The 23,069-nt window shown below is 37.2% G+C and overlaps 1 protein-coding gene across 1 annotated transcript in view; it reads right to left on the reverse strand.

Annotated features, from left to right (window-relative positions):
* Positions 1 to 23,069, reverse strand: part of LUZP4 (leucine zipper protein 4) — a 45,059-nt gene that overhangs the window by 6,231 nt on the left and 15,759 nt on the right. Inside the window, exons 3-6 of the mRNA XM_081564146.1 lie at positions 22,329 to 22,471; positions 9,152 to 9,612; positions 4,469 to 4,547; positions 277 to 329 (exon numbers count right to left, since the gene is read on the reverse strand). Of these exons, the coding sequence (XP_081420272.1) occupies positions 277 to 329; positions 4,469 to 4,547; positions 9,152 to 9,612; positions 22,329 to 22,471 (736 nt within the window). The remainder of the gene's footprint in view (positions 1 to 276; positions 330 to 4,468; positions 4,548 to 9,151; positions 9,613 to 22,328; positions 22,472 to 23,069) is intronic.

A 23,069-nucleotide genomic window follows, 5' to 3' on the forward strand; every position in this document is an offset into this window, starting at 1 on the left:
TGAATTCTTCCAGGTGACGATTCTTGCTTTAAGTAGAAAGGATACAACATCAAGACATTGATACTCACCATAGGAAAATGACACATGGGAATCTCAAATATAAACATAAAATGGAGCCAGAATTTTCTGATTCTACAGGATTGTTTATAAAAAATTGTTATGGATTGTTCAGAATCAGATTCTAGAGGCCCCTACTAGAAGTTACACTCATTTTTGTTTCATTTTTTCTCCTAAAACTAATTAAAGTTAGTAGTACAGATGTCTGTCTGCAATTACCTTTCATATCTTTGAAACTTTTCATAGGACAGGTGATCATTTTCCGGTGATATCTAAATGGGAAATGTTAAAACCAGTCATGCAAAAGCCTTCCTTACTCAGCACAGGTAATTATTTTCTATACTTTAAATTGACTGACATTTCAGGAACAACATTCTCTTTGCCTGATCCTCAGTCTAACATTCAATTTCAGGTTTCCCCCCACCCCATTCATGAATGCAAGAATGTTAAAGACTGTACCCTTAAAGATCAAGCAGTCCAACCTCCTTACATAACAAATAAGGAAACAGGAATTCAGAAAAATTAAATTACTTCTTCAAGGCCTTATAGCTAGTAGTGACCCAGAAGAAAACTCTCAAGATCTAAATATGGCCTGGATACTTGTCTGGATCAAGGGGAAAGGCAGTGATGGTAGATAAAATCCACAAAGGTATCCTCATAATCTTTATATAATAGACCTGTGAACTTGACTGTATTCAAGATAGCTAAGTGAGATGGAGAGCTGTATTACCTTAATAACTTAATTTTAGAAAATCTCACTTCTACTCCAATCAGACATTTCAAGAAAAAGTTAGGATTTTTTTGTTCAATACTCAACTTAATCCCCTTATTCCTGTAATTACTGTGACAACATAGATTATATCTACACCTGGTCAATTAAGCAAACCAAAGCATGATCAAAACATTCAAATGTTAATTGGCCCCATCACTACATAACTAAACTGGTTTCAGTGCATCCAGTTATATGTAGCTGGTGTTTGGTGGTCCAGCATTTTTTATATGAAGTCCTATCACAGTTACAGTTTGTAGGTGGATTTGGTATTAAGAGACTTACAAGTATATAGTAGCCAAGAAATCTGTAGAGCCAGTAGATTATAAAAGCAGAATAACACATGGAAATATTCTTAAAAGTTAATGTTTTCAGAGCAAATATTTTTTTGTTAGAAAGTTCATGTTTAGGTTAGAAGCATATATTAATGTTTACAAGTAACATGCTACTGAAAGCAACCTTTAATTCAAGATGCATGTGTGTCTAATGGCAGTGACTCCATGAGTTAAATAAACCCTTACACACTCTCACCCTATACTCTATGGGCAACACTAGTTGTCCTTGCCAAAAACTTAGGAAAGATAAGAATGCCACTAGAATGGAAGTATAATTTATATGGAAGCCAGTAGCAATCGCAACAGATTATCAAAGCATTTACCTAGGTGGTAGTGAAGCCAAAGTTGGAGAAGTGAGAATAGAAGCCATGGAAATATAGGGAAAAAAAGGGTAGGAATTAGAACAGAAACTATTGGAAGAAAGGGATATTAGCTTAATGTGATCATTCCTAAAATAAGTTAGTCAATGCCATTTCCTTCCTTAAAGTCTTTCAATAGTTATACATTGCCCTCTATATAGAATCTCTACTCTAGCACGGCTCATGTTCCATGATCTGGTTCCTGACTCTACCTCTCCACTCTCACCCCTCAGCAGTTCTGCCCACATATTTGATACTTGAGCTCAATGGCTTTCAAACTAATTTTTTTAATTAGTTTATTTTCTATTTTTTAAACTTTACAATGTTGTATTTGTTTTGCCATACATTGACACGAATCCACCATGGGTGTACATGTTTTCCCCTTCCAGAACCCCCCTTCCACCTCCCTCCCCATCCCATCCCTCTGGGTCATCCTGGTGCTCCAGCCCCGAGCACCCTGTATCATGCATTGAACCTGAACTGGCGATTCGTTTCACATATGATAATTTACATGCTTCAATGCCATTCTCCCATATCATCCCACCCTCGCCCTCTCCCATTGAGTCCATAACACTGTTCTATTTATCTGTGTCTCTTTTGATGTCTTGCATACGGGGTTATCTTTACCGATTGACTAAATGCCATATATATGTGTTAGTATACTGTATTGGTGTTTTTCTTTCTGGCTTACTTCACTCTGTATAATAGGCTCCAGTTTCATCCACCTCATTAGAACTGATTCGAATGCATTCTTTTTAATGGCTGAGTAATATTCCATTGTGTATGTGTACCACAGCTTCCTTATCCATTCATCTGTTGATGGGCATCTAGGCTGCTTCCATGTCCCGGCTATTATAAACAGTGCTGTGGTGAACATTGGGGTACACGTGTCTCTTTCAATTCTGGTTTCCTCAGTGTTTGCCCAGCAGTGGGATTGCTGGGTCATATGGCAGTTCTATTTCCAGTTTTTTGAGGAATCGCCACACTGTTCTCCACAATGGCTGTACTAGTTTGCATTCCCACCAACAGTGTAAGAGGGTTCCCTTTTCTCCACACCCTCACCAGCATTTATTGCTTGTAGACTTTTGGATAGCAGCCATTCTGATGGGCATGAAATGGTACCTCATTGTGGTTTTGATTTGCATTTCTCTGATAATGAGTGATGTTGAGCATCTTTTCACGTGTTTGTTAGCCACCTGTATGTCTTCTTTGGAGAAACGTCTGTTTAGTTCTTTGGCCCATTTTTTGATTGGGTCATTTATTTTTCTGGAATTGAGCTGCAGGAGTTGCTTGTATATTTTTGAGATTAATTGTTTGTCCGTTGCTTCATTTGCTATTATTTTCTCCCATTCTGAAGGCTGTCTTTTCACCTTGCTTATAGTTTCCTTTGTTGTGCAAAAGCTTTTAATTTTAATTAGGTCCCATTTGTTTATTTTTGCTTTTATTTCCAATATTCTGGGAGGTGGGTCATAGAGGATCCTGCTGTGGTTTATGTCGGTGAGTGTTTTGCCTATGTTTTCCTCTAGGAGTTTTATAGTTTCTGGTCTTATGTTTAGATCTTTAATCCATTTTGAGTTTATTTTTGTGTTTAAAGTGAAAGAATCCCTAGTTTCAACAAAATCTTGGTTTAAAAATCACTGCACTCTGGCCAAACTAAGTAAATTGCAGTTTACCAAATATGCCATGTTTTCTTTCACTACTACACCTTTACACTTGATGTTTCCTCTGACAGGAGTACCTTTTCTGCTTTGCTTACTCCTACTCAGCCTCTGGGACTCAACTCAAACCCTATCTACTCTAGGATGCTCCCTGACCTCCCTAGCTGGTTTGAGATTCTTTCCCCTATGCTGCCATAGTACCTTGGGCATACCTCTAAATGGTTATGCTATGCTTCTCTCTGTCTCTCTCCCTCCCCCCACCCCTCACTCTCTCTCTCTCCCTTCCTTCCTTTCTTTTTTACTTTCTTAAAGATTTTTTCTCAAGTACATAGCACATTTGTAGCAAATAGAGCCCAATGACTGCTGAATGAATAAGTGAAATATTACAAAGAAGTAGAGGAAGAAGGGGACTAAGAAAAGGCCATTGAATTTGACAACAAGGAAGTAATAAATTTTTGAGAGTAAAATTTAATAAAATGGTAGGAACTGAGGTCAGATTCAAGAAATGAATGGAAAATAGAAACACTTGTGAGGTTTTAACTGTATCTGAAAGCCTGTTAGATTGCAGGGGTCCCCAACCTCTAGGATCTAGTAGTGCCTGATGATCTGAGGTGGAGCTGATGTAATAATAATAGAAATAAAGTACACAATGAATGTAATGCACTTGAATCATCCCAAAACCATCCCTGACCCCCCAAGTCTGGAAAAATTGTCTTCCATGAAACTGGTCCCTGATTCCAAAAAGATTGGGGACCACTGTGAGGTTTTGTTCCTATTTGAAGAATATTCATATTTGTCCCATATTCTAGTGGGGATTTCTCACTTCACATTGAAAATCCCTTCAATAATGAATGAGTGTGTATACATACATGTATATGTGTGTGTATATACATATGTGTATAAATATTTTACTTATATACATAATCTGAATCACATAAAATTAATTAGAATGCAATAACTTTTAAGGTTCTCATATTAATATTGCCATAATGGACATTTAGTGATTTTAATGGATAATTTTATATAATTATCATAGTGATGATAAAATAATAAGAACTCCAATGTATAGAATGCTTACTACAATATAGTTTCTAGCCAAAATGTTTTGCATATATTTCAGTTAATCATGACAACCTACAAGGTCAATATCATAAACAAGTTTTAAAATGTACCAAAGTAATCATCAGTATAAGTAGAGGCCAACAAAGGCTGCAGAAAGAAAGCCTATTCAAATGAAAATCTGTAAAACCACAGTTTCTCTGCCATAAATTTCAAAGTGCTGATACTTACATTTAGATTCATGTTCCTTGAATCATGTCTTTGCTGCATCTGCTTCCATAAGTATTCACTCCTTTTCAATGCAAAAGCCCTAATATGAATCATAAATGGTAATACTTTAAAAAGCAATCATTTATTTTGAAAGAAATTATTATTGGGAGTGTATATCTTCAAGCAGTATTATTTTATTGTACATATTTAAACATTTGATTTAAGACTGGACATTAGATGCAATTAAAATCCAGTATAGTGTTTTGATAAGTGATTTTTAGCTTGTGATATATATTACTTACTACATGTTAAACATAAGTTAAACATATGATAACATAAGTTAAACATATGATAAGTTAAACAGGCACGATTGAATTTTTTATTTAAAAATTTGTTTCAGGAATGATGTCAACAAGATGGCTATTATGGACTGAATGATTTTGTTCCCCACCTCCCCTCCCCCAAATTCACTGTTAAAGCCCCAACCCCCAATGTGATGGTATCTGGAGGTAGGGCTTTTGGGAAGGAATTAGGCTTAGATGAGGTCATGAGTGTAGGATCTCCACAATGGGATTAGTGTCTTTGTAAAAAGAGAAAGAGACCATGTGAGAACACAGAAAGAAGGTGGCCATCTACAAGTTAGGAAGAAAGCTCTTACTAGAGCCCCACCCTGCTGGCACCCTGATCTCAGACTTCCAGCTTAGAGACTTGTGAGAAATAAATTCCTGTTGTTTAAGCTACCCAGTCTGTGGTATTTTGTTAAGACAGCACAAGCAGACTAAAACAGTGGTGGATTAGGAAGCTACAGGCCCTCCTTCTCTGACAGAGAAAGACTTCAAGTTAAAACAATGTGTAGACTAGAGTACCTCTGTGAGAACTCTAGAGACCAGTTGAGAAGCTACAGTATCCAGGCCATTGTAAAACCAAGAAGAGGTTTCAGTGAATGGGGTAAGAATATCCATGGCATTTTGTATACCCATTTGTGTCCCTCCTCTTAAGCTTACAGAACTGAATTAGGCAGAAGAAAGAATGTGCAAACTTGAATACAGGTCATTTGAAATCAAGGCATAGGAGCTAAAATAAAGAAAAATGAAGAGAGCATAAAGGACTTATGAGACATTATCAATATATGTATTATGAAAATCTGGGAAGAGGGGCTGCAGAGAGCTTATTTGAAGAGGTAGAAGCAACCCAAATGTCCATCAACAGATAAATGGATAAACTAAATGTGGTATATACACACAATGGAATATCATTTAGCCTTAAAATTGGGCTTCCCTAGTAGCTCAGATGGTAAACTTCCATCTGCATTGTAGGAGACCCGGGTTTGATCCCTGGGTCCTGAAGATCCCCTGGAGAAGGAAATGGCAACCCACTCCAGTCTTCTTGCCTGGAGAATTCCATGGACAGAGGAGCCTGGCAGGCTACAGTCCATGGAGTCACAGAGTCAGACACGACTGAGCAACTAACACACACACACAGCCTTAAAAAGGAAGGAAATCCTATCAAATGCTACATCATAAGTGAACCTCAAGGGTATTATGCTAAGTGAAATAAGCCAGGCACAAAAAAATAAATAATGCCTAATTCCACTTACAGGAGGTATCTAAAGTAGTCAAATTAGTAGAAATAGAAAGAAGAATAATTGTTATCATGGGCTGTGGGGAGGAGGCAAAGTGGTTTTACTGTGTAATGGGTATTGAGTTTCAGTTCTGTGAAATGAAAAGTTCTGGAGATCTGTTTGAGAACATTGTAAATATACTTCACACTACTAAGATATACAGTTAAAAGGGGTTAAGACAGTAAATTTTATGCTATGTGTTTTTAGCACAATTTTTATAAAATGAACAAATAAAATTCATTTTCATGAACTCACAAGATGTTTTCAGTTGGTATAGATCTTTAGTCATGTAGTCCAAATTTCTCCTTTCACATATTAGGAAATTAAGACCCAGAAATATTAAGTAATTTGTTCAATGCTGTATATTTAAGTGACAGAGTTGGGACATGAAGCCACATCTTAGTATTCCTACATTGCCTTCCACTCACTCATGCTGCTGCTAAGTCGCTTCAGTCGTGTCCGACTCTGTGCGACCCCAGAGATGGCAGCCCACCAGGCTCCGCCATCCCTGGGATTCTCCAGGCAAGAATACTGGAGTGGGTTGCCATTTCCTTCTCCAGTGCATGAAAGGGAAAAGTGAAAGTGAAGTCGCTCAGTCGTGTCCGACTCTCAGCGACTCCATGGACTGTAGCCTACCAGGCTCCTCCGTCCATGGGATTTTCCAGGCTGGAGTGGGGTGCCATTGCCTTCTCCGCTCACTCATGCTACTTGTACTCTATTAGAAATTCCTTAGATGAACACAGACCAGATTCTCATCAACATCTTCCAAAAAATAAAAAATACTAGCAACTGAGTAAGAAATAGGTCTAGGGAAAATTTAAGAGTTGGGAAATCAAATAACCAGTGCTGAAAAGACCTTTGCTTTTTAGAGATCTGTTGTATATACAGCACATTAGTAATTTTAGACCCAAAAGATTTGATTTGTCAATTATAATCAGATTTTGAATCTATTTCAATAATTACTTGGAATGATGGCATGATAATGAGATATCACTCTATTATTAGAGTTTAAATGGAAAACACTCTAAAACTAAACACTTCATTTTCTCTGAAGCTATTGTCTGTGTTTAGAAATGCTTTCGTAAGAGACAGCCCAGCTAATGTAAAGATATACAGATTTTTGTAGGCTACTTAGAGGGGGTTACGGAAGACAGCTTTTATTATGTTAAGCTTCATACATGTCATTCCAGCCAAGGAAGGAATCTGACTATGGATATATAATTACCAAATCAGGAAAAGGGGGCAAAGGCTAAAACTGTTATCAAGTATCTTGGGGTTATTAAAAATACAAGTTCACATCTTATTTATAATAAAAAATCCTCTTGAGAGTTTTAAAAAATCATATTGGTTTTTCAAAATTGAAAAAAATCATTGTAAATCCCCATAAATAAACAATATCCCTAACATGTTATCATATTTTACTCCAGATGTTTGTCTAGCTGCATGTCTTTTATTCAGATCACATTGAACTTCTACACTATGATTTGGTTTTTTTTTTTTTAAAGGCAGAAATGCCTTAAAAGTTAAGGCAGAAGTTTAGCATTTCTGGTTTGTCTTTGCCTTCTGAAGAACCTAGCTTAAGTGGAAAATGTGTGGGGACATCAGATTACTGAAGTTTTCATTTTATAATTAGTGCATAGCCACCTCCAGACCTTAAGGATATTTTAAGGATATTATGAAACCTAACTGGTCAACTTTATGTATATATATATATATATATATATATATATTAGAATGGAAAGTTATCAAGTAGAAGAATTAATCTCCAAGAGATCAATTATAAAAGTACTTTAATTTTTTGTACTCTACGTGTTCTTTAGTAAGAGTTCTACATTTGATAACTTTAACCAAGAAAGAATTACTTACTTATGCTAAGGATACAAAAAATTTATAATAATAGAAGATAAAGGAGAAAAAACTTGACAGACTTGTTCATCATATTTTAAAATGCACTTGTAAAATGACAGAAATATGTAACTAGAAAACAGTAGTGGAATTTCAGTGCCTTAGTGGAATTGTTATGCCACTTGACAAACAAAAATTGATGTGTAAAATGAAGCAAAATATGAAAATCCCTGATAAATGCAAAAACATGAATTGTTTATCAGTGTTAAATACATTTAAATTTTTATAGTAACTTATTTGTATACTGCTAATATAAGAAAGCTGGGGCCTTTAGCATCACAGAAGTGCCTACATCAGACATTGTCTATATATATAATAACCCACATATACATTTTGAAAATTTTTAGCTGAAATATGCAGTTCTATGCAGTTAATATGAGTTAAAATATTTAACTAGACATTTATAGGCAATGCAAACTGAAGGAAATCACTGAGGAATTTAAACTAAAAATAATTATTTTACTCAGTTACCTAGACAATCACAATAAAATGTCTTGAGGTTTTTAAAACAAACAATCCGAGATATGATTAAATTTCTCTGGTTCTTTTGTTAGAGTAGACAGTTTCATTAGACGATAGTGAATATATGCAATATTTAAAGTACATTTAGGTTAGGGTTGCATCTAAGCATAAACTAGCATCCTCTCCTATGGTCTGATTTGTGGAAAGCAGAAAAGTTCAGCTGCCCAAAGATACACTTATTATTTGTCTTCTGAGGAGTCTATGAAGACTCTTTAGAAAGGAGGTGAAGGATGGAAACAGAAATTCATTATCAGAGATTATATATTATCAGTGTAGCATAGTTTGTTGTTAGATCAGCTGGCCTAGCAGGTTGGAAAGTTTAAAGGGAATGGGACACTAAGTCAATATATTCTTATTGTGGGGAAGGCTCAGTAGGAAAGACTGAGTACACCTGGGCTCTTCCAGAAAAGCTGACCTAAACAGAGCAACTTAATTAGGGTAATTGGGAAACTGGATGATAGCTAAAGGGCATCAGCAAGTTGAAATAATACTGATGTCATGTATATATCACCTCTATTGTATTAATATCTTTGTCCCCATTCAATGTCTGTTTCAAAAATACATATTAAGCCACTAAAATATACATATATAAAGCATCCCTTTACTTTTCCGCATCACTCAATACATTAATAGTTAAGTATTCATTATGTTTTTACCTGTCAAATTCAGACTCAGCTTCTACTGGTGAGTATCTGTAATATCTCTCTGATTGGTCATGAGGTCTCTCTGACTGACCATAAAATCTCCCTATTTGGCCATGAGGTATATTTAGTAAGACATTAGATCTCTTTGCATGAACATGGAATCTCTCAGAGTGGTAATGAGATCTCTCTGACTGGCCATAATATCTTTCTGTATAGTAATGAGATCTCTCTATTCGCTCACAAGGCCTCTCTCTTTGATCATGATATCTCCCTGATTGGCTACGAGATCTTTCTGTACGGCCATGAGATCTCTCTTCTTGACCACGAGATCTCTTTGCTTGGCCTCGAGATCTCTCTGAATAGGGTCGATTTTCTTCTGATTGTCGTTGAGATCCTTCCAATTGATGTTGATACCCCTCTGATTGGCTTTGATTCATCTCTGCTTGGGCCTTAGGCTTGTCATTGCACTTGTCCTGCAAAGAACCGCAATTTTGAAAAATGAATGAAACAAATACTCCATTGAGCTCATTAAATCATAAAGATATTTTGGGAGCTGTCCCAAGATGGAGGAGGAATAGGATGGGGAGACGACTTTATCCCCCACAAATTCATCCAAAGATCATTTGGATGTTGAGCAACTTCCACAGAACAACTTCTGAATGCTGGCGGAGGACACCAGGCACCCAGAAAGGCAGCCCAATCTCTTCAAAAGGACGCATTTGATTACTGGCTTGATTGCTCTCTCCTGATTTGACTCTCCCTTTTCTCCTCCAGGTCACCTCTATCTCCTTCCTCCTTCTTCTCTTGTCTACAAAACTCTGTAAATCTCTCTGGGTGTTCAGGATTGTGGAGAATTGTTTCGCCATTAACCTAGGGGTTTTATCATCTGTGCTGTATGGATGGAGAAGACTTGAGGCTACTTTAAGAGAAGGACCAAAAGCCAGAGGCAGGAGGCTTAACTCCAAAACTTTAGAACATCAGAGAACTTCTGGCTCCAGGGAACTTTAATAGATTAGAGTTCACCCAAAGGTCTCCATACCTACATTGAAGCCAAGATCCAACCAGGAGCCAACAAGTTCCAGTGCAAGACATACCACACCAATTCTCCAGCAAAACAGGAACATAATCTTGAACATTAAAAGATGGGCTGCTCAAAGCCATGCCAAACCCATAGACACCCCAAAACTCACTGCCAGGCACTTCACTGCACTCCAGAGAGAAGAGATCCAGCTCCACCAATCAGAACACAGACACACACTACCCCGACCAGGAAACCGTGACAAGCCACTAGTCCAACCTCACCCACAAGGAATAGACTCCACAATTAAGAGGAAGCACGACCTTCCAGCTTGCAGAAAGGGCACCCCAAACACAACAATCTAAAGGAAATTAAAAGTCAGAGAAATATTCAGCTGCTCAAGGAACATGATAAAAACTCACCAAACCAAACAAAAGAGGAGGAGATAGGAAGTCTACCTGAGAAAGAATTCAGAATAATGGTAGTAAAGATGATCCAAAATCTTGAAAACAAAATGGAGTTACAGATAAATAGACTAGACACTGGGATTGAAAAAATGCAAGAAATGTTTAACAAGGACCTAGAAGAAATAAAGAAAAGTCAATCAATAATGAACAATGCAATAACTGAGATGAAAAGCACTCTGGAGGGAACCAACAGTAGAATAACTGAGGCAGAAGACAGGATAAGTGTGATGGAAGATAGAATGGTGGAAATAAATGAAGCAGAGAGGAAAAAAGAAAAAAGAATTAAAAGAAATGAGGGCAACCTCAGAGACCTCTGGGACAACGTTAAATGCCCCAACATTCAAATCATAGGAGTCCCAGAAGAAGACCAAAAAAAAAAAAACAGGCCACGAACAAATACTTGAGGAGATAATAGTCAAAAACTTCCCCAAAATGGGAAAAGAAACAGCCACCCAAGTCCAAGAAATCCAGAGTCCCAAAAAGGATAAACCCAAGGTGAAACACCCCAAGACACATATTAATCAAACTAACAAGATCAAACAAAAAGAGCAAATATTAAAAGCAGCAAGGGAAAAGCAACAAATAACACACAAGGGGATCCCCATAAGGATAACAGCTATTCTTTCAATAGAAACTCTTCAGGCCAGAAGGGAATGGCAGGACATAATTAAAGTGATGGAAGAGAAAAACCTATAACCAAGATTACTCTACCCAGCAAGGATCTCATTCAGATATGAAGAAGAAATCAAAAGCTTTACAGATAACAGAGAATTCAACACCACCAAACCAGAGCTCTTCAACAAATGCTAAAGTATCATCTCTAGACAGGAAACACAGACAAGGTTGATAAAAACGCACCCAAAACAACAAATAAATGATAATGGGATCATACTTGTCAATAATTACCTTAAATGTAAATGGGATAAATGCTCCAACCAAAAGACAAAGACTGGCTGAATGGATACAAAAACAAGACCCCTATATATGCTGTCTACAAGAAACCCACCTCAAACCTAGGGACACATACAAACAGAAAGTGAAGGACTGGAAAAAGATATTACGTGCAAATAGAGACCAAAAGAAAGCAGGGGAAGCAATAGTCATATCAGATAAAATAGACTTTGAAATAAAGACTGTGATAAGAGACAAAGAAGGACACTACATAATGATCAAAGGATCAGTCCACGAAGAAGATATTACAATTATAAATACATATGCACCCAACATGGGAGCACCTCAATACATAAAGCAAATGCTAACACGTATGAAAGGGGAAATTAACAGTAACACAATAACAGTGGGGGACTTTAACACCCCACTCACACCTATGGACAGATCAACCAAACAGAAAATTAGCAAGGAAACACAAGCTTTAAATGAAATAATGTGCCAGTTAGACCTAATTGATATTTATAGGACATTTCACCCTAAAACAATGGATTTGATTTCACCTTTTTTCTCAAGTGCACATGGAACATTCTCTAGGATAGATCACATCCTCAGCAATAAATCTAGCCTTAGTAAATTTTAAAAAAATTGAAATCATTTCAAGCATCTCTCTGATCACAATATGGTAAGGTTAGATATCAAATCAGAGAAGGCAATGGCACCCCACTCCAGTATTCTTGCCTGGAGAATCCTAGGGATGGTGGAGCCTGGTGGGCTGCCATCTATAGGGTCGCACAGAGTCACACACGACTGAAGTGACTTAGCAGCAGCAGCAGCAGATATCAAATACAGAAAAAACCTATTAAAAATACAAACATATGGAGGCTAAACAACACACTTCTAAATAACCAACAGATCATGGACGAAATCAAAAAGGAAGTCAAAATATGCATAGAAGTAAATGAAAATGAAAACATGACAACCCAAAACCTATGGGATTCGGTAAAAGCAGTGCTAAGAGGGAGATTCATAGCAATAAAAGTCTACCTCAAGAAACAAGAGAAACATCAAATAAACAACCTAACTTTACACCTAAAGCAACTAGAAAAAGAAAAGAAGAACCCCAAAGTTATTAGAAGGAAAGAAATCATAAAAATCAGAGCAGAAATAAGTGAGAACAGAAATAAAGGAGACTATAGCAAAAATCAACAAACCTAAAAGCTGGTTCTTTGAGAAGATAAATCAAATAGACAAACCATTAGCCAGACTCATCAAGAAAAAAAGGCAGAAGAATCAAATCAATAAAATTAGAAATGAAAATGGAGAAATCACAACAGACCACACAGATATACAAAAGACCGTAACAGCATACTATAAGCAATTATATGCCAATAAAATGGACAACGTGGAAGAAATGGACAAATTCTTAGAAAAGTATAACTTTCTAAAACTGAACCAGGAAGAAATAGAAAATCTTAACAGAGCCATCACAAGTAGGGAAATAGAAGCTAATAAAAAATCTTCCAACAAATGAAAGCCCAGGCAGATGGCTTCACAGGTGAATTCTACCAAAAATTTACAGAAGAGCTAATACCTAGCCTACTCAAACTTTTCCAGAAAATTGCAGAGGAAGGAAAACTTCCAAACTCATTTTATGAGGCCACCATCAGCCTAATACCAAAACCAGAAAAAGATGCCACAAAAAAAGAAAACGAAAGGCCAATAACACTGATAAACATAGATGTAAAACTCCTCAACAAAATTCTATCAAACAGAATCCAACAACATGTTAAAAGGATACATCATGACCAAGTGGGCTTTATCCCAGGAATGCAAGGATTCTTCAATATTTGCAAATCAAACAATGTGATACACTGTATTAACAAATTGAAAGGTTAAAAACCATATGGTTATCTCAATAGATGCAGAGAAAGCCTTTGACAAAATTCAATATCCAATTATGATAAAAAAAAAACTCTCCAGAAAGCAGGCATAGAAGGAACATTCCTCAACATAATAAAAGCCATATACAGTGAATCCCCAGCAAACATTAACCTCAATGGCCAAAAATTGAAAGCATTTCCTCTAAAATCAGGGAACAAGAAAAGGGTGCTCACTCTCACCACTACTATTCAACATAGTTTTGGAAGTCTTAGCCACAGCAATCAGAGAAGAAAAAGAAATAAAAGGAATTCAGACTGGAAAAGAAGAAGTAAAACTCTCACTGTTTGCACATGACATGATCCTCTACATAGAAAACCCTAAAGACACCACCAGAAAGTTACTAGAGCTAATTAATGAATATATTAAAGTTGGATATAAAATTAACACACAGAAATCCCTTGTATTCCTATACACTAACAATGAGAAAACAGAAAAAGAAATAAAGGAAACAATTCCATTCACCATTGCAATGAAAAGAATAAAATACTTAGGAATAAATCTGCCTAAAGAAACAAAAGACTTATATATAGAAAACTATAAAACACCATGAAAGAAATTAAAGATGGCACAAATAGATGGAGAAATACACCATGTTCTTAGATTGGAAGAATCAATATAGTGAAAATGAGTATACTAACCAAAGCCATCTATAGATTCAATGCAATCCTTATCAAGCTACCAAAAGTATTTTTCAAAGAACTACAACAAATAATTTCACAATTTGTATGGAAACACAAAAAGTCTCGAATAGACAAAGCAATTTTGAGAAAGAAGAATGTAACTGGCAGTGTCAACCTGCCTCACTTCAGACTATACTACAAAGCTACAGTAATCAAGATAGTATGGTACTGGCACAAAGACAGAAATATAGAGCAGTGGAACAAAATAGAAAACCCAAAATAAATCCACGCACCTATGGATACCTTATCTTTGACAAAGGAGGCAAAAATATACAATGGAGAAAAGACAATCTCTTTAACAAATGGTGCTGGGAAAACTGGTCAATCACCTGTAAAAGAATGAAACTAGAACACTTTCTAACACCATACACAAAAATAAACTCAAAATGGAATAAGAATCTAAATATAAGACCAGAAACTATAAAACTCCTAGAGGAAAACATAGGCAGAACACTCTCTGACATAAATCATAGCAAGATCCTATATGACCCACCTCCCAGAGTAATGGAAATAAAAGCAAAAATAAACAAATGGGACCTAATTAAACTTAAAAGCTTTTGCACAATGAAGGAAACTATAAGCAAGGTGAAAAGGCAACATTCAGAATAGCAAATGAAACAACTGACAAAGAATTAATTTCCAAAATATACAAGCAACACATACAGCTCAATACCAGAAAAATAAACAACCCAATCAAAAAGTGGGCCAAAGAACTAAACAGACATTTCTCCAAAGAAGACATACAGATAGCTAACAAACACATGAAGATGCTCAACATCACTTATTATCAGAGAAAATCAAATCAAAACCACAGTGAGGTATCATCTCACACCAGTCAGAATGGCTGCCTTCAAAAAGTCTACAAACAATAAATGCTGCAGAGGATGCAGAGAAAGAAACCCTCTTACACTATTGGTGGGAATGCAAACTAGTACAGCCACTATGGAGAACAGTGTGTAGATTCCTTAAAAAAATGGAAATAGGACTGCCATGCAACCCAGCAATCCCACTGCTAGGCATACACATCGAGGAAATAAAAATTGAAAGAGATACATGTACCCCAATGTTCATCACAGCACTGTTTACAATAGCCAGCACATAGAAGCAACCTGGATGTCCACTGGCAGATGAATGGATAAGGAAGTTGTGGTAAATATACAGAATGGTATATTACTCAGCTGTAAAAAAACACATTTGAGTCAGTTCTAACGAGGTGGATGAAATCGGAGCCTATTACACAGAGTTAAGTAAGTCAGGAGGAACCACCGTGAGTAGATACCCCTTGTCCAAGGTAAGGAGCAGTGGCTGCACTTTGCTGGAGCAGCTGTGAAGAGATACCCCACGTCCAAGGTAAGAGAAACCCAAGTAAGACCGTAGGTATTGCGAGAGAGCATCAGATGGCAGACACACTGAAACTATAATCACAGAAAACTAGCCAATCTAATCACACAGACCACAGCTTTGTCTATCTTAGAAACTAAGACATGCCATGTGGGGCCTCCCAAGATGGACGGGTCACGGTGGAGAGGTCTGACAGAATGTGGTCCACTGGAGAAGGGCATGGCAAACCACTTTAGTATTCTTGCCTTGAGAACCCCATGAAAAGTATGAAAAGGCAAAAAGATAGGACACTAAAACATGAACTCCCCAGGTCAGTAGGTGCCCAATATTCTACTGGAGATCAGTGGAGAAATAACTCCAGAAAGAACGATGGGATGGAGCCAAGGCAAAAACAATACCCAGCTATGGATGTGACTGGTGATGGAAGCAAAGTCCGATGCTGTAAAGAGCAATATTGCATAGGAACCTGGAATGTTAGGTCCATGAATCAAGGCAAATTGGAACTGGTCAAACAGGAGATGGCAAGAGTGAACGTCAACATTCTAAGAATCAGCAAACTAAAATGGACTGGAATGGGTGAATTTAACTCAGATAACCATTATATCTACTACTGTGGGCAGGAATCCCTTAGAAGAAATGGAGTAGCCATCATTGTCAACAAAAGAGTCCAAAATGCAGTACTTGCATGCAACCTCAAAAACGACAGAAGGATCTCTGTTCGTTTCCAAGGCAAATCATTCAATATTACGGTAATCCAAGTCTATGCCCTGACCAGTAACGCTGAAGAAGCTGAACTTGAATGGTTCTATGAAGACCTACAAGACCTTTTAGAACTAACACCCAAAAAAGATGCCCTTTTCATTATAGGGGACTGGAATGCAAAAGTAGGAAGTCAGGAAACACCTGGCGTAACAGGCAAATTTGGCCTTGGAGTACAGAATGAAGCAGGGCAAAGGCTAATAGAGTTTTGCCAAGAGAACGCACTGGTCATAGCAAACACCCTCTTCCAACAACATAAGAGAAGACTCTACACATGGACATAACCAGATGGTCCACACCGAAATCAGATTGATTATATTCTTTGCAGCCAAAGATGGAGAAGCTCTATACAGTCAGAAAAAACAAGACCAGGAGTGGACTGTGGCTCAGATCATGAACTCCTTATAGCCAAATTCAGACTGAAATTGAATAAAGTAGTGAAAACTACTAGACCATTCAGGTATGACCTAAATCAAATCCCTTATGAGTATACAGTGGAAGTGAGAAATAGATTGAAGGGACTAGATCTGATACACAGAGTGCCTGATGAACTATGGATGGAGGTTCGTGACATTGTACAGGAGACAGGGATCAAGACCATCCCCATGGAACAGAAATGCAAAAAAGCAAAATGGCTGTCTGAGGAGGACTTACAAATAGCTGGGAAAAAAGAGAAGTGAAAAGCAAAGGAGAAAAGAAAAGATATTCCCATCTGAATGCAGAGTTCCAAAGAATAGCAAGGAGAGATAAGAAAGCCTTCCTCAGCAATCAATGCAAAGAAATAGAGGAAAACAATAGAATGGGAAAGACTAGAGATGTCTTCAAGAAAATTAAAGATACCAAGGGAACATTTCATGCAAAGATGGGCACAATAAAGGACAGAAATGGTATGGACCTAACAGAAGCAGAAGATATTAAGAAGAGGTGGCAAGAATACACAGAAGAACTGTACAAAAAATATCTTCATGACCCAGATAACCACAATGGTGTGATCACTCACCTAGAGCCAGACATCCTGGAATGTGAAGTCAAATGGGCCTTAGAAAGCATCACTACGAACAAAGCTAGTGGAGGTGATGGAATTCCGGCTGAGCTATTTCAAATCCTGAAAGATGATGCTGTGAAAGTGCTGCACTCAATATGCCAGCAAATCTGGAAAACTCTGCAGTGGCCACAGGACTGGAAAAGGTCAGTTTTCATTCCAATCCCAAAGAAAGGCAATGCCAAAGAATGCTCAAACTACCACACAATAGCACTCATCTCACACGCTGCTAAAGTAATGCTCAAAATTCACCAAGCTAGGCTTCAACAATATGTGAACCGTGAACTTCCAGATGTTCAAGCTGGATTTAGAAAAGGCAGAGGAACCAGAGATCAAATTGCCAACATCCACTGCATCATCGAAAAAGTAAGAGAGTTTCAGAAAAACATCTATTTCTGCTTTATTGACTATGCCAAAGCCTTTGACTGTGTGGATCACAATAAACTGTGGAAAATTCTGAAAGAGATGGGAATACCAGACCATCTGACCTGTCTCTTGAGAAACCTGTATGCAGGTCAGGAAGCAACAGTTAGAACTGGACATGGAACAACAGACTGGTTCCAAATAGGAAAAGGAGTATGTCAAGGCTGTATATTGTCACCCTGCTTATTTAACTTATATGCAGAGTACATCATGAGAAACGCTGGGCGGAAGAAACACAAGCTGGAATCAAGATTGCCAGGAGAAATATCAATAACCTCACATATGCAGATGACACCACCCTTATGGCAGAAAGTGAAGAAGAACTAAAGAGCCTCTTGATGAAAGTGAAAGAGGAGAGTGAAAAAGTTGGCTTAAAGCTCAACATTCAGAAAACGAAGATTGTGGCAACTGGTCCCATCACTTCATGGCAAATAGATGGGGAAACAGTGGAAACAGTGTCAGACTTAATTTTGGGGGGCTCCAAAATCACTGCTGATGGTGATTGCAACCATGAAATTAAAAGATGCTTACTCCTTTGAAGGAAGGTAATGACCAACCTAGATAGCATGTTGAAAAGCAAAGACATTACTCTGCCAACAAAGATCCGTCTAGTCAAGGCTATGGTTTTTCCAGTAGTCATGTATGGATGTGAGAGTTGGATGGTGAAGAAAGCTGAGCGCCAAAGAATTGATGCTTTTGAACTATGGTGTTGGAGAAGACTCTTGAGAGTCCCTTGGACTGCAAGAAGATCCAACCAGTCCATCCTAAAGGAGATCAGTCCTGGGTGTTCATTGGAAGAACTGATGTTGAAGCTGAAACTCCAATACTTTGGCTACCTCATGCGAAGTGTTGACTCATTGAAAAAGACCCTAATGCTGGGAAGGATTGGGGGCAGGAGGAGAAGGGGACGACAGAGGATGAGATGGCTGGATGCCATCATCAACTCAATGGACATTGGTTTGGGTAGACTCCGGGAGTTGGTGATTGACAGGGAAGCCTGGCGTGCTGTCGTTCATGGGGTCGCAAAGAGTCAGACATGACTGAGCGACTGAACTGAACTGAAGTAATTCAGAGGAGGAAACACCAATGCAGTATATTAATGCATATATATGGAATTTAGAAAGATGGTAATGATGACCTTATATGCAAGAGAGCAAAAGAGACACAGATGTAAAGAACAGACTTTTCAGCATAGGATAGTGTTCAAAATCGTAGTATCTATTCTCCATCTGTTCAGGATCATTAAAAAGAAACTACCAACTAACAGAGTATTGTAAACCAGCTATACTTCAGTTAAAAAATAACTTGTAATAAACTCTCTCTTCCATATAAACTAACACTTAATTCTAGCGAGAAAGGCAAGTGAAGGGATAGGTAGTTATAAAGAAAACAGAAGATAGACTTAATACTGTTTAGTAAATTGACCTGGCAACAACTCAGTCTTTCTACCTTTTCACTTTTTAAAATAAAAAATGCAATGGAGTGAATCAGTCAAATGGAGATAATGAAACCTTTGACAAATTTCTATGATACTACAAAAATATAAGTGGACAAAGTTGTATAGACCATGCTAAGAAATAAAGCTTTTCACTAGCAAATACTGATGGGCAAACAAAAACATGCCCTATATCTGATATTGTGACTTTTTAGTATAACTACCAGAACCTGAAAACAATTGTTAAAAGGCAGAAGAGGTATTGGCATAAAGAATAATATTCAATAAAACTTCAGTAAAATAAAAAAATATGATTAATCTGTTGTTTTGCTAAAGCATAAAGTCATAGTCACTCTCCAGATTTTCTACTATAAAACATAAATAAGAAGATTGGGTGGAATGCACATGCACCGCTTTTCTTTTCTAAGTGACTAGTATTGGGAACACAGTGGGTCAGCAGGAAGGATAGAGATCTATCTCCTAAAGACCCATATGCCCCCAAGTACCTTTCCAAAGGAATTTGTAGTCTTTTTACAAATATTTATATAAAAATTATAATTTCATCAAATTGGATAGCACAGATTTCTACCTTTAGAAAACAACAGAAACAAGCAAAAACGACAGAAACTTTCCTTATAAACAACAGAAACTATCAAAAAGAATTGTGCTGAATAAATACAATTGTGTTTTACCAATATTAAGATTAAATCTTGTGAAATACAAAACTGGCTTATTGGGATTTCAAAGTATGATTGAAAACTGTAATTGTTACTCAATTTATTAATGGAATAATTATGCTTAAATTTTAATATAGTTCTTCATTGCAAAGTACTTTTTTCCAGTGAGTCTTGTTATAATGACAGTCTCAAAAGTATGAGAAATAGATGCCTTCAATTTGAAAATACTATTTTACAATATTCTTAGTTCATTTATGCATTTCAGAGTATAAGCTCATGTCCTTCTTTCCAAACTTTATCAAAATCCTTCTTACCTGATAGATTAAATGTCATCTCCTCCATCAAACTTCCACAAGTCTGCCTAATTAGAATGGATTGTTGCATCCCCACAATATATAACTTATACTCTATTAGAACATGTACTGCTAACTGCCTGGCGTTAAATTTCTTTCTTATCTTTCTTTCCTACCACCACATATAATGTTTGAAGCAGGGCTATTCTGATACCTTGTACAGTGCCTAGAATAGACATTTAATTAATAGTTGCTCAGGGTACATGCCCAGTAGAGGGATTGCTATGTCATATGGTAGTTTTATTCCTAGTTTTTTAAGGAATCTCCATACTCTTCTCCAGACTTCCCTGATAGCTCAGTTGGTAAAGAATCTGCCTGGAATGCAGGAGAGCTCAGTTCGATTCCTGGGTGGGGAAGATCCCCTGGAGAAGGGAATGGCTACCCACTCCAGTATTCTGGCCTGGAGAATTCCATGGACTGGAATTCTCCACAGGGTCCACAGGGTTGCTAAGAGTCAGACACGACTGAGCAACTTTCACTTTCACTTTCATACTCTTCTCCATAGTAGCTGTATCAATTTACATTCACACAAACAGTGTAAGAGGGTTCTCTTTTCTCCACACCTTCTCCAGAATTTACTGTTTGTAGATTTTTTGGTGATTGTCATTCTGACCAGTGTGAGGTGAAAACCATAACTGAAAAAGACACATGTACCCCAATGTTCACTGAAGCACTATTTACAATAGCTAGGGCATGGAGATTTCCCTTGTGGTTCAGCTGGTAAAGAATCTGCCTGCAATGCGGGAGATCTGGGTTCAGTCCCTGGGTTGGGAAGATCCCCTAGAGAAGGGAAAGACTGGCTACCCATTCCAGTATTCTGGCCTAGAGAATTCCATGGACTTTATAATCCATGGGGTTGCAAAGAGTTGGACAGAACTGAGCAACTTTCAATTTCAGGGCATGGAAGCAACTTAGCTGTCCATCAACAGATGAATGGATAAATATATACAATGGAATATTACTCAGCCATAAAAAAGAACAAATTTGAGTCCGTTCTAATCAGGTGGATGAACCTAGAGCCTATTATACAGAGTTAAGTAAGTCAGAAAAAGAAAAACAAATATTGTATATTAACACATATATATGGAATCTAGAAGGATGATACTGATGAACCTATTTGCAGGACAGCAAAGGAGATGTAGACATACAGAACAGACTTGTGGACACGGGGATGGCGAGGGTAGGACACATGGAGAGAGTAGCATGGAAACATATACACTGCCATATGTAAAATAGCCAGTGGGAATTTGCTCTATGACTCAGGGAGCTTAAACTAGTGCTCTGTGACAACTTAGAAGGGTGGGATGGGGTGGAAGGTGAGAAGGAGGTTCAAGAGGGAGAGGACATATGTATACCTATGGCTGATTCATGTTGATGTATGGCAGAAACCAACATAATATTGTAAAGCAATTATCCTTCAATTAAAAATAAATAAATTTTAAAGACATTTAATACTTGCTAAATCAATCCTCTAAATATTTGAAAATGCAACATGTTCTCCTACCCCAAAATTTGCATTTATATAATTTAGCAAAAATGTTTTAAGCTCCCAGGACCACCATTTTTAACTAAATGACCACATAACACTTTATAGGCCAAGTTGAAACCATAGCATCAGTGTTAACTTATGAAATCTGGATATGAACACCTCTCAAATTTCTGTCCAGTGACTGGCTCATCTATACAAGTTTAGTGATGATGAATTTGCTACCATAAGATGTACAGCTACAGTAAGTCCTATCTGTTGGTTCTAAAGTTTATGTCATGCACTATGTCATCCAACTTCTAGTTTTTACAATTCATTTACATGTCTACTAACATTGTTTTTATACTAAAACTTTAGATCAAAGACTCTTATTATATGAGGACAAAAATGAGAATGATTATATAAGACAAATAATGAAACCAATCATCGATCTTGGCATTTTATAAATTCAAAATTTCTAGCAGTGATTGAAAATAACAAACATTTTTGAATGAAATGAAACAGTTACAGAGGAAAAATCAATTAGCAAACATTGAATTTAAATCATGTTCAAGGCAGCATGGGGGAATATTAAGAAACAATCCCCACTCTTAGTAGAATTTAAAATAATTCTTAATATTAAGGAATATATTAAATTTAGGGCCTTTATATTGGTTAATGCTTAATATTTATTTACCTGCTTCATTAAAGGTTGCTTGTTTAAAGGGCTTTGTCCAAACTTCAATCCAAAAGGTTCTTGGTTTGGTTTTTCATCATTTCTTTTCTCAACGTTGTTTGTTTTTTTGTCATTTCTTTCTTCAACATTGTTTCTTGAATGTCCTTCAAAAAAGAATTATTTTCTGTATTTTCAGTCAGTAAATTCCACATATCTTTCAGAAAGTATTACCTGTGATCTTATTGTCTTAAAGCTATACACCCATATATGCAAAGCTTTTGATATTTCATTAGTCTGATATCATCTGAGAGTCTCAGTGAACTCTAGAACAGTTTTTACCATACTGTTTCTATGTGTATCTTAATACAGCAGTCTTCTATGTATACAGTACCTCAAGTTTGGTTTCATATACCACCAAAGTTGGGACATGTTATTTGAAATTAATTGAAAGAATACTTTAACAGAGGATTTCTCTGGTGGTCCAGTGGTTAAGAATCTGCCTGCCAATGCAGGGGATATGGGTTCAATCCTTGGTTTGGGAAGATTCCACACCCTGCCAGGCAACTAAGCCTGTGTGCCATAACTACTGAGCCCACATGTGGCAACTACTTAAACCTGTGTGTCCTAGAGCCCACACTCCACAACAATGAGAAGCTACAGCGATGAGATGCCCAGGCACCACAACTAGAGAGTTGCCTTCACTTGCCACAACTAGAGAAAGCCCAAGCACACCAACAAAGACCCAGAACAGCCAAAAATCGA

The sequence above is a fragment of the Giraffa tippelskirchi genome, chromosome X (assembly GCF_054371585.1).
Source record: "Giraffa tippelskirchi isolate mGirTip1 chromosome X, T2T-mGirTip1v1.2.pri, whole genome shotgun sequence".
Classification (NCBI taxonomy): Eukaryota; Metazoa; Chordata; class Mammalia; order Artiodactyla; family Giraffidae; genus Giraffa; species Giraffa tippelskirchi.